Source organism: Chamaea fasciata, unplaced genomic scaffold (genome assembly GCF_029207755.1).
Source record: "Chamaea fasciata isolate MVZ Bird 193981 ecotype frontalis unplaced genomic scaffold, bChaFas1.0.hap1 SCAF_6, whole genome shotgun sequence".
Lineage (NCBI taxonomy): Eukaryota > Metazoa > Chordata > Aves > Passeriformes > Sylviidae > Chamaea > Chamaea fasciata.
This window is the reverse complement of record NW_027094091.1, coordinates 14958228-14970731: the sequence shown is the minus strand read 5'-3', so window position 1 is coordinate 14970731 and position 12504 is coordinate 14958228. Positions and strand designations below refer to the sequence as shown.

The window sequence follows — 12504 nt, the reverse complement described above, 5'->3', positions numbered from 1 at the left end:
ATTACAGATGAACAGGAATGAACTGAAATATTGTTTTATACATGAGAATGTTACAGCAATAAAGCAGTTACTGATTGATCATTTGTATTATCTATGAAATTCTCCCTGGTATTCATAGATCATCTTCTTTTAATTCAAAAAACACCTTCTGTCTGTGCGATATGAATGCTTCAGTCATGGTTCTTACTGGCTCGTTTGAAGACCTTTCAGAATAGAAGCCTAATATATTATATTATGCATAATTCCCTAATATATTATATTTATGCATAAAAAAGCCAATAATTTCTGGCATAATTTGATTAATGCTAGAGTTACACTACAGCTGAACTGGCTCAATGGAATTTTTTGAGTGAAGTGGAAGCATAGCATTCCCAAAGGTTTTACTTCAGCTATTTTCCTGTCACCTAGATTTGAAAAGCTTCCTTGGCAGAAGAATTTTAATTAATTTATATTGGTACTTAATAGCCAGACAGCTTATTTTTAAATCTCTGGGTTTTTGCTATCCCTTTCTTTAGAGCAGTTCTAAGGAGCACACTTAGTGATAACCTCATTTTCCTGCCAGAGTAATAAGATATTGAGTCTATATACACAGTACTCTTGCAATGCAGGAGTTAGTGATTATGTTTTCTTAACTGGAGATCCTCAGAGGTACTTAATATTTCTTCACAAATTGCGTTGGTAAATTAAGAGTTCATCTGGCTAGTTAGATTTACTAGGGCAGATGGCATTTCGCATGTGTGATGAGAGTGGAAAGGATTCAGCAAAGCAATAATGTAATTAGCTGTGTAAATGAGCCTCACAAGGTAAATCTCTTTAACCCCAATGATAAAATGTGTTTTGTGCTAAAGCCGTGGATTACTGCTCCTGTGAAACAATGTGTACAGCTGGGCAAGCCAAGATTTCAGAAGTAATCCAGTTAATTTGAAAATTAGGGGACACCACTTTTTATCACACCTTCCTAACACTTTTATGTTGGAAACAGAAAGCGGCCTCAGGATGTTGCTTTGCAATAATACAAGAGAGAGTTTTGTGGAGTTACCTGAATTCAGTTGTAAATAAAAGCTTCTTTGAATGCTAGAGGTGAGTTGTTCTAGCTAGGGAGGAAAGATGCTTCATAAAAGCTGACCAAAATCCCAGGCTGAATAAAATGTGACCTGAACTGTCTTTTCATTGTGCTACAGTGATCAGTGTAGCCATATGTAGCTCCTGTTTACACAGTACCTGGCACAGGATGTTCCCCTATTTAACCCTTAAGCTCTGCAGTAATAACTGTGATTATCATCAATGTGCATTAAAACCTGTAAAATCACAGTGGTTTGGGTTGCAAGGGACCTTTAAAGATCATCTGAGCAGGGAGGATTTTGGTGCTGCGAATTCACCGAGGCCTGTTTGTGTGTGCAGTAGGTGAGTAACTGTAGGTAATCTCACATTCAGTTCTAGCCAAGAATATTTTTTATGGAATATATACAACTTCCACATTTCATTTGAAATTAATCAACTGGGGAAAGTCTTACTGTGTTGCTATTGAAACCTATTGAAATTACAAATTCATGGTAAAGACTGGTCAATCACTGTGTGCTGCCTGGTTAGAAAAACACCCTGCAGCATCGTGTTACTTCTGAAAAAATCATCCCAAAGTAATCTAAGTAGTGAATCTTTATTCAGCAGGGCAGTCTCACATTCTGTAAAATTCAGGGGAAAAAATGGACTGTGTAGCAGCCCTTGTGTTGTGCATGAAACCTGTATTGTTCTCAGTATTAAATTTACTCAATCCATGTGGGAACCTTTTGTACCAATTTTCAGGCTTTCTTGTTTATTATTAAACCTAAAGATGTTTTACTTTCTGATGAACAAGCTTTAGACTCTAAATTTCAAAAAAAGATACAAAGTGCTATTTTCTGCATAAGTTTGTCATAGGGTATTCAGGTTGACTTCTGTCATTTTTTTTACTCACAGGCTATGAAATACAGAAACAGTATAAATAAAACTGTGAATCAGGAGCACTGAGAAATTTAGGCATATCACAAGAAATCAGAGCGAGTTTTGGGATGTTTTAGTTTGATTTTTTTAAAGTATTGTCTCTTCTATTTGGCGATACTCAAAACCTGACCAGACATGACCCTGGGTAACCTGTGGGGGGTCACTCTGGCCTGAGCTGGGAGGTTGGACTGGATGATTTTGAGGGGTCCCTTCTGATCTCAACTATTCTGTTTCTTTTAAGTAGTTGCTTTCATATGCATAATGTGGGCCTACAGAGGTCCATAAATCTGTGTGGTTGTGAGTGTGGGTGTGGTTGTGTGTTTATACAAGTATGTAAAACTTCATGTAGCATGTTTGAGGGGTTTTTCTAATGTTTAACTTACTATGGGGGCAGATACTCAACTAGGAGAATGGGTAAATGCCTTCAATTTTTATTTAACAGGAAAAGCTAATGCTTTTAAGATTTTCTTGTACCAATTCTCAATAGTCGGAAATGTATCAAAGTACATTTTTGTCAATAATAAAATCTTGATTTCTTACATGCTTCCTGCAGTGTTTTTACTACTGCACTAAATACTTTATAATAGAAAGTCATTATGATTGCAGGATAACTTTGGAATAATTCTCATTGGAAGGGACCTTTGGGCATCATCAAGTCCAACTGTTTTCCAAAGCAACATCAACCTCGAAGTTAGGAGCAGCCTGGAAATGAGAGCAGGTTGCTGGGGGCTCTTCTGGTTGCCTTCAGAGCAGCATCAAGGAGAGTGATGCCAGAGAATCTTGGACAGTTGGCTCCTGCATCTGATCACCTGCACACAGTCTGTGCTGCTTCATGCATTGAGGAGCACAAAAGCTTTTCCTTTTTATTCCTTCCTATCACATTCTATTTGAAGCTGGTCAGTTTCTCATCAGTGGCTGTCACACAATGCTAAATAGTTGAATCAATATGTAAACAAGAGAGCTAATTTCTATGCCATGTAAAAATGTTTTTTTAGAAGAAAAAATTGTTACCTCTGCTGAAGAAGAAAAAATTGTCTAACAACCAGTGTGAATTTGGTCTTTGGGATTAGTGCAGCTTTGTCTCACTTAGATTTGTGTCTCCTTGTTAGTGAAATTTTCAGAGAAACACAGATGCTGCCAGGGCTGCTCACGGGGCAGGGAGGACTCTGCTGGTCCCAGTGTGCGAGATGTTACAGAGTTGCAGCAGTGGATCAGTTGTGTGTTGACTGTACAGTGGTGTGTACCCTTTCTTTCAGCAGTCTCATGATTCCCAAGGTGCAGAGTGTGAAAGGAATTGCAGAGATTGTAACTCTTTTGTGCTTTCCAGGCGCTTATTCCATGTATGTTTTGGTTTTATTTCTCTTATTTGTGGCATTCTGCCTTATCTTGTACTTTATGTATGGTCTTTCCAACATGAGGCTGCTTCAGGATAGAGTCCTTGCTTACCAGCATTCTCTGAGTGTTTCGGAATGTACTCGCTGTGCAAGGAATGATTTGTGGCTTGGCACTTCACCGATGCATTAACAGATTTTTATTTTTTAATTGGCAGTCTTGCGGGCTGCAGCTCCCTTGCAGGGACTACATGCCTTAAACCAGCAGTTGGTGCTTTGCTGTTGTGTGTTTTCTTTCCTTGGACAGTTTTCTGTGAGGAAGTCTTCAAGATCCCTTCAATCAGTCAAGTCCATGTTCCCACTGCAGGGTGTTGAGGAGGCAGAACTATGGCCACTGCTTGCTTAGGAATTTGTATTCCTGAGCCATGTGTGGGGTGAGAGAGGACTGAGATCACAGCCCCTGTGGACTCCCTGAACATACTTCACAAGTGCTACAATAAATTCTGAGAGGCCTTGTATTTTTGGGAGCTGAACAGTGAGTTTTATGCCTTCAGGTCCTTTATGGATCCCCAGGCTAGGCAACTTACTAGAGGTTCTTATCCTTCAATTGGAGGTTGTTTATTAACTATGTTAATTTGCACACGGACAGACTAAAAGTAAGGCAATAATAGGATGAAATCCAGCTCTGTATGAGCATAGGGGTAGAGTTCTTCCTTCAGCTGTTTGGGGTGTAGCGTGCTCTTTCCTAGTGTGCTTCCTCCTCATCAGAGGAGACCAGAAGTTCGATCAATTATTTCTCCCAAACATCCAAGCACTGTTGCTTCTACACTGCCTGGCATGGAGCATGCCCAGGGCCACTGGTGCTTCTCTGAGGCAGAGGGTCTGCAGAGCTGGTGGTGCCCCTCTCCTTCAAGTGCAGGGTGTCACAGAAGTCACCAGGAGCCACAATTCCCAATTTAGTTTCCAGAGGGTTGTCAAAACCTCAGTGATGGTAGGCTGGTGATGTCCCAAAAAAGGAATCCATTTGTTGCAGCTGCCAGAGTTTACTGAAGGTGGCACTAGTTGTGTTAAATTCCTACCTTTTTTTTGTGATTGCTGTATTTTTTGATATTGTGAATAAGTTACAGTGAGTGTTGAATCAATGCACAGTAAATAGTAACATGTTAGGCTTTCTGATTTGTTTTGGGTTTTCTTTGTACCTTTCAGTCAAAAAGTCATCATGAGAATGCTTGTTTTACACTTTACGTATCTAATGCTGTGTGTATGTATGTATATTTATGCATGTATGTACTTGGCATAAACATGAAGCAAAGCTGACAGCCAAAACATTGCCCAAGTAATTGATAGATTTGTGATGAAATTATTTTATGGTACAGAGGAAGACCTCGGGAAAACCTTCACTGTATTTCAGTAGCAACTAATTAATTGATAGACAACCTGGCTATATTCCTGTGAGCTCATAAAACACACAGTTGATTAGAAATGTTGTTACTAGACAGATTTATGGGGACACTTATATGCTTGCCTATACTGTTGATTGCTGTTCTTAATTTCATCTTGCCAACCTAACAGTAGAATTCATACTATTCTCTTTCCTTTGCCTTTATAAACTATGTTGTTTAAAACTGTGGAATATTCTTGCTTATTTTCAGATCTCATCAGAAAACTAGCACAGCAGCAGTTTGGAAATACACAGGGCGATTATCAAAAGGTAAATTGTCTATGTGTATCTGCATAAAACAATGAAAATGATGACTTTGAAATTCAGGGATTTTTCTAAACATTTTAAAATGATATGAACAGAATAAAAATATGATTTTTTTTTTTAGTAATAAGTATGATGTTTTAATGAAAAATGTGAGACCAATTATAAAGAAAATTCCACAAGCCTCTGTAAAGAAACTACTCATGGATGACTTAAAAATTCCAGAGGTAATGGGATTGTTGCACGGAGATTGATGGCTATTTGTATTGAAAAATGTCACACTTTGGGACACGAAAGAATGAAGCAGGCAGCAGGAAAGTTCTATCTTTAATTTTCTGACTTCATCTTATATACAAAATCATCAGGAGGCCCAAGATTGGCTACATAGTTTGCCACCTCTTTGACCTCATTGGTGAAGACAACCATCAGTCACCTTTCTCCTCCCAGAGAAGCAATACATAAACAAAGAGATAAATTCTAAAAGTAAGCATTGTTTTCTTGAAGCTGCTTGAGAACAAAATGCAAACTCTGAAAAGCTGGCAAAGTTAGGGCGACAGAAAATTACTGTTTTTATTTCAAAAATCTTAGGGAGAACCATTACTGCTTAGCTCTGATGTAAGCTTCAGCTATTGTTTTCAAAAACCTGATTTATATTATAAATATACTATTTATATATTAGCAAGAAGATGGAATGGAATGTGCATGAGTTTTAGGCTGTCCTGGAGCAGTGTTTCACTTTTGAATCAGGAGTTGAGTTTCTGCTGTAGGAATTGAACTATGCCCAGGCAATGGACAAGTTACTTCATGCGAGCTACTCGCTTCTAGTCCTCAGAGTGTGGTATCCCCGTCAGGAGGATGAGTGTGGTGCTTGCACACAGACAGACACTGAGCTATTGCTGTGACCAGGATGGCCTTACTGGGCTTCCATGTCTTCCCAACCACAAGCCTGTTTCTCCAGTAGCTTGATAAGCTCTGCATGACATCCTGGTGTGTGGGTTTTGTTGTTCTGCTGCATCAGGTGACTCTTGCTGATCCCATGTGCTTGCTTGGTGGGACTCTAGAGAGTGGTGCAGAATGTTCCTGCATACCCAAGGATAGGTCTTGGATAGGAGAGTCTCAGGACAAAACCGTTAGACTGTAGGTAGTATCCCTGACCACAAGCAGAGTATTTCGTAAGTCATGAGAAATCTGAGACTAGTCCTGTGTAGGAGATGTGATTATAGGGTGGCAATTAAAATATTAGGAGTGCTTAAGAAGCAGAACAGATACAGGGCATTCATCAGTCCAAATTCTGACCTGAATACAGTGCAAAGCCTTGAAACAAATTTGGAAAACGAAAATACATCAGGACAAGTAGAGTGTCCTTCAGAAGACAGAAGCATCAGTGAGAGTCAGCTGTGAAGCAGCCAGCATGGCTGTAGATGTGCCCCTGGAAGAATTTCCAGTGGAGCTAGGGTAGTGTGAGTGTTGCTGAAGGTTGTGAATAACTAGTTAGAAATGTTTATCTGTGGTTTTGATCACTCCAATTCAGGGAGAATGAATTCAGACTAGATTGAGTTCAGAAAGTGTCCATTAGGGTGATCTGGGAACCCTGTGGATCTTCAGAGGAAACTGGAAGAGTTTGCTTAGTTTAGGAAAAGAGTTGGTAAGGGGTGTGGTTACTCTTTTAATATATTTATGGAGAGGAAGCGCTAGGAAGAAGGTTCTGCTTCTTGGGCAAAATGCAGTGCTAGCACAGAAGCATGGGGGCTGAAATGGACATGTGAGAAGACTTGCTCACCAAGAACTGAGAACAGCCCTTCAGTAGCAGGAACAGGAAATCTGCTTCTCCTATTTATCCTGTTAAATTTCTGCTGTCATTCCTCTGTATCATTTTTTTTAACCTGTTTATAGAATGTATTAGTGACCCAGGAGGCCCTTCCAACTTCTGTGCTCTGTGTGTGCTCGTGTTCCCAGCTGGATTCTAACCATGAACATCTCCCTGTGCCCTGCCAGGGGAGCAGCCTGCCAGGTCAGCCCAGCAGCTGAGCTGTGCCTGCTCAGGGGAGCCAGCTCGCTGCTGCTGCCATTGCATTGCTGCTGCTGGGAGGCTGCATGCTTGAAACCTTCAAAATCATACTTAAGATTAAGAAGGGAGGGGAAGCATTAATTATCCTTCCATTGATACAGGAGAAAATATGTTCAAAATACGATTTTGAACATTTTAAGTAGTACTGTACAGTAGAGGTTTCAAAAGGATGCGTGTGATCCTGATAAATATATCACTTAAAACTTGAATGTTTCTGATTATCACACATCAGACTTTGGGCTGAGGGGTCTTGCCATCTTTAGCTTGTCTGCTTTTCTTCCAGTTAGGGGAAAGGGGAAGGCACTGTCAACTGTGAATTTGACAGACAGAGAAGAAGGGGAAAATACAAGAAAATATTTTCCAATGTAGAAACAAAGGGGAAATAGGGTTCTTCTGAAATTCTGTCATTGAATATTTAGTTTTCAGTGTATTTCTGGTTTACAGATTAAAAAATAGTTAAGCACTGTTAAATAGATTTCTTTGGTCTTTCTTGAATGCCTTCTTTTCTTTTGAATCATTTAAATTGAATCTCTACATCGTTCATTAAAAGTGAGTGAATTTTGTGTGTAATGTGTTAAAAAAACTGCTACTGGAGCTACTAAAATAAAATAAGCACTGAGAAGAAAAAGTTAGTCAAGAATATCATATCAGTTATGACAGGTGGAATTCATGAAGAAATCACCAAACCACAAAATAAAGCAATCTCTGGCCTTCTGTGAGATATATTGGGAATTATATGAAACAAATGCTCAATGTGGAAGTAACTGGTCTGTCATTGTTTTAAGATGAAAGTATTTCTTGGACAAATCCTAGATTCCTTTCATTCACCAAGGAAACCAGAAAATAGCTGCCATGTCTTTTATTGTAAATATTTTTCCATAATTATTTAATGGTGCTTCTGTGCATTATTTTACTTTAGTGGCCTGTTTTTTATTGTTTCTGTCTTGTTAATTGTTATGGTCTAGTCATGGTTAATTATTCATTATTCATGGGATTTGTTTTTTGTGCATGCTGCCTGTGTATTATACACATTCTCCATTTGTTTTGACTTCCACAGCCAGAAAATGTTGTCCTGACTCTTCAGGTAACGTCTCATGGTAGATGTACATAACTTTGAAAAGAAACTAACCATGTCTGCACTGCTCCTGTTAAAACAATCATAAACATTTTTAATGTTTACTTTAAATACTGTTTTCCTATCTAACCTATCTTAAAATAACATAAGCTTGTCATATAATTTTAGAAGTGTTCAGCTATATACAAAAGAAAACAGTGATTGTGTTGTAAAATCCAGCCAAATTCTTCTTTCAAGCTTGTAGTTCATATTCTTCAGAAGGAAGCACGTTTTAACAAGCAGTTAATAATAATTAAAAAATAGTTTTCATACTAGAATTGGTAAATAGGGCAGAAATTTGCAACTCTGCTAATGGTGGTAGTTGCTGTATTTGGCTCAGCTGGTAATTAGGAAGGGCATCAGTAAAGCTGGAACTAGAGCATGATTGATATCGTGAGAAATTGTAACTTATTTTACAGGACAGTTATGCAGCCTCAATTTCATCTTTTGCTGCCAAGTTGCCCTTGTGCTGGTGAATCTGTAAAACAGAAGAGGACTCAAAGTACTAGTGTGAGAACCTTAGTTCTCCTAAGGTTGGGAAAGGAAAGGAGAAGATAATTTGTCAGGGAAGAGGCGCTACTGGGGCGTGCCCGCACTGTGCTATCCTGTGCGCAGACACCTCCCTGCTCCAGTTTTGGCTGGATTGTGTTTTCGGCAGAGGGAAGCAGTGTGGCCAGCTCACAGCATGTCCCCTGGGGGCCACACTGCCTTGTGTAGGGCCCTGCCAGGGCTGCCTGGCCCAGCTTCTTGGTCCCAGGGCTCTTGCAGTGTGAAAGCAAGTCAGGGTATTGCATTGCATCGTTCCCTTTCACTCCTGCCAGCTTTTGAAAGCGTCCTTTTAGTTGCTGCTGCTTTGCTGTTTGGCAGCAGAATGAATGTCTTTACCTGAGAGATCTTGAAATCTGTCTGCTTCTTCATGTTTTCCAGTCCCTAAGCAGTTTTAAATTCAGCACTTAGGAGTAACCTCTGCCATTGTAATCGATCATCCAGTGAAATACTTCCCTTTGGGGTTCAGATGAATTATTCTACTCTTAACTGAATAAAGAGGAGAAAAAGTGAAGCCTCCTTTTCCCCCTGATGGGGTGTTGCTCTAGTTAGCCTTGCTGACATTTGTGGAGCTTTTTTGGAAACAGATGTGAGAAACAGTAAATTCATGGTCTGGGAATTCAGATGTGTTCATTTTTAACCTGTTTCCATTGCATTGATTCACATTTATATCTTGTGACCCTACTTCTCTCTTAGCACTCACTCTTGTAGTTTGCCTAGCTAATACTCTAGTGAAATAATTATTAGCTGTCAGTAGCTACAATATTATGTATCTTTTTGTTAGAAAAGTTGTCAATTATTGACAAAATATACCAAGTCCATAACCTCAGTAACCTAGCAGATGGTTTAGTCTGTAGTTTGATTTTTAATTATTTGCTCTATATTGATTGCAGTTGCTGTGTGATATCTGCTATTACCACTATTTTTGTCTGAATTACAGGCCATCTACTATGAAATCGGTTTTATAGTCTCCGCAGCCTTGGGATTGCTATTTATTTTGTTACTGCCTCTTGTGGGACTTTGCTTCTGTATGTGTCGTTGCTGTGACAACTGTGGTGGGGAAATGCATCAAAGACAGAAGAAAAATGCTGACTGTCAGAGGAGCTGTTTTGCAACATTTCTTTTTGTTGCTTCTTTAATAATAAGGCAAGTGTGATAAAGAGAACAATATGAACCTTGGTATAGCACTTATTTTGCAGTGTCAAATGACAAATAATATTACTGTATTAGCCTAAAGGTGCAGAAATTATTTTATTCGATTAAGTAGTATTATTCCTTATTAAAGAAAATGTAACTGCATTATAAAAAATGCTGCCACCATTGCTATCCATAGGTCATTACGTACTTACTTAAGCAGAATGTAGGTGTGAAACAAACAAAAAAATTATGTTTATATTGGGCAAATGACATTTCTGCCAGTCTCAAACCAGCAGTTTCAGAATGTTACATTACACTTGTGAACACAAGAGACCATGTCCTGTGTTCAGTTCCCATCCCATATCAGTTCCCAGAGAACCTGCGATATCACATACTGCTTTGTTCTTAGTGTTGTAGTGGTGAAAAAAGCAAGTGACTTCCTTCAGTATTTGCTGTACTCCATGTATTTATACTAGTTCAAAACAATGGGTTTTCCTCTGGGTCTTGTGTTATTTAAACCATGCATGGATTCCCGGTAAATCTGGAGTTTGGAGACTTATTTGCACTGTTGGTGTTAGAAAAATACTCCTGTGCTGGGAGTGTAATGGGTGATGAGGAGCTGCAACCAAAACTTCTTCTCACTTTCAAAATACGTTGTTTGCTTTCAGGCTTCCTGTTTTCCTTTAACTTCTTCATGTTTTCACCTGCCTACTATCCTTATTTTGTGCTTTTGTTAAAGAAGAAAAAATGTTTTGATCTATACAGTCTGACTGTTCAGTCGTGGGATGTACTTTGTCACTTCACTGTAATCTAATTTTTTTTTTTTTCTATTACTGTGTGTCATGACAAATGATGACCTTACTTATGCTCAAATAGAGGACAGGCTGATATCAGATATGGGAACATGCTCTTTTCTCCCAGACATCACTAACAAACATGACCCTAAAGAATTTGAAGACTCGAAAACTGAATGGTGTAGGGTGATAGGTGCGTCCCTGCCATGATGACAGGACAAAAGTTCTTTATGGTTTAAGCGTGCCTTGAAGACAGTAAGTTATTAAATTACCTCTCAGCATGTTGAAACTGGAGGTAGGTCACAGAGCTTGCCAGCTGTCTTTCCACCACATTGCAGGATGCTGTGTTGCAGGATGCTGCTTTCTGGCTATAATGACTGGGAAACATTGCCTGTTTGAAAAGAAATTAAGACTGTCCCACGTGTTGGTCTCTTTAACTTGTGTGTTTGCTGCCAGCTGTCCTTGTGGGATTAAGCATACCCAGCACAGGCAAATGCTTCTTCTCAGGTCTTGACTGGCAGATCAGTGATCCCTAGTAATGTGCTTTCCAGAACTAAGGAAATTACCTCTTTAATTTCTCCTTTTCCCCCCCCTCCCCTTTTTTATGAGTCATCATGATGTATCAGATGCTTCCCCTAAGCGGGGGGTGTTGCCTGAAATCAGTCTGCAGGTCGAGTGGAGATAATCTCATATGAGGACTCCGCGGCTGAGTCTCTAATGCTGTGAGTGATGTGCAAGGCAAGATAGAGCTTTACAAGGCTAATATCTACTGATCCCAGACTGACTGAGGGCTCAAATCTCCAGTATGCCTCTGTACAAAGAGATTCTCCTGCCCTTCCTGGGTCTTCTTTAACAAGGGACGAGAAGATGCCATGCCTGGATTTATTTAAGCCCATGCTGGGTTGCTTACTGCTGTGCTGTAATACAAAAGGACAGTCTTACTGGTAGCCATTGTCCCAACAAAAAATATTGGAGGAAGCCTGAGGTTTACTTAAAACTGTTTCTACATGTACTGTTTGTACTGTACTCAAAAAGTATCCTTGTGGAAACATTATTACCTGCTTTTCCTCAAAGTTCCTATGCAATTTCAGCTTAGGTGGAAGATTTACCTATAATTCTTCCCAAAATTACACTTCTCAAGGACTGTGCCAGAGCTGAATACATAAGCTGTGACAAAAACCAGAAGAGTTTAGTCCTGTGTGAGTAAAACGCTTATGGCTGCTTGCAGACAGAACCAAAAGAAAACTTGAATGATCTCGAGTTACAGTGAGATGTGCAATGAAATACCTGTCATTGTTTGGGTATAATTTCAAGTTCATGCAGCACAGGAGGCCTTCTTTGGGAGTAGGTCTCTCAAATCCCTGCCAAGTGACTGGAATGCCACAGACTTCCTTCACCCTGAACTTTGCTGCTTCAGAAGATGCATTTAGCAACGCTGGCGTCTCTCAGAGCACCCTGAACCCACACCTCTTCTACTGGAGCTTGCTTTAAAGGCACTCCTGTGGAACGTATAGGTAGACAGCTGCTGGAGAGCCTGGGAAGGATACCTAGGAGGTGGACTTCTTCAGGATTACCATCTAAGTGTATGTTCTCTCTCTTGCAGTGCCAGGCGTTCTGGGATTCTCTCATTGAGCCATTTTTTTCCTTTTTCTTTTTTTTCCAGTCCTTGATATCGAAAAATGGTTTCAAACTGTTTTTCCTTGGCTGGGAAAGACAGCTTAAATGCATGGTGGGGAGTAATGGCAGGGGAAAGACTGATTGTGGAGCTTGCAATGGACTGTGTATAGAGGCAACAGCTCTAGAAAACTCTAGTAACATGGGAATGGGTT

At 39.7% G+C, this 12504-nt stretch overlaps 1 protein-coding gene across 7 annotated transcripts in view; it reads left to right on the top strand.

Moving 5' to 3' along the window:
• Nucleotides 1-12504, top strand: part of PROM1 (prominin 1) — a 61825-nt gene that overhangs the window by 17221 nt on the left and 32100 nt on the right. For 6 of the 7 annotated variants that reach the window (XM_066185495.1, XM_066185492.1, XM_066185494.1 and 3 more), the window contains exons 3-4: nucleotides 4964-5022; nucleotides 9685-9890. In XM_066185495.1, coding sequence (XP_066041592.1) covers nucleotides 4964-5022; nucleotides 9685-9890 — 265 coding nt within the window. Of the gene's footprint in view, nucleotides 1-4963; nucleotides 5023-8141; nucleotides 8169-9684; nucleotides 9891-12504 lie in introns of all 7 variants that reach the window. The other variant, XM_066185496.1, reaches the window with a different exon arrangement.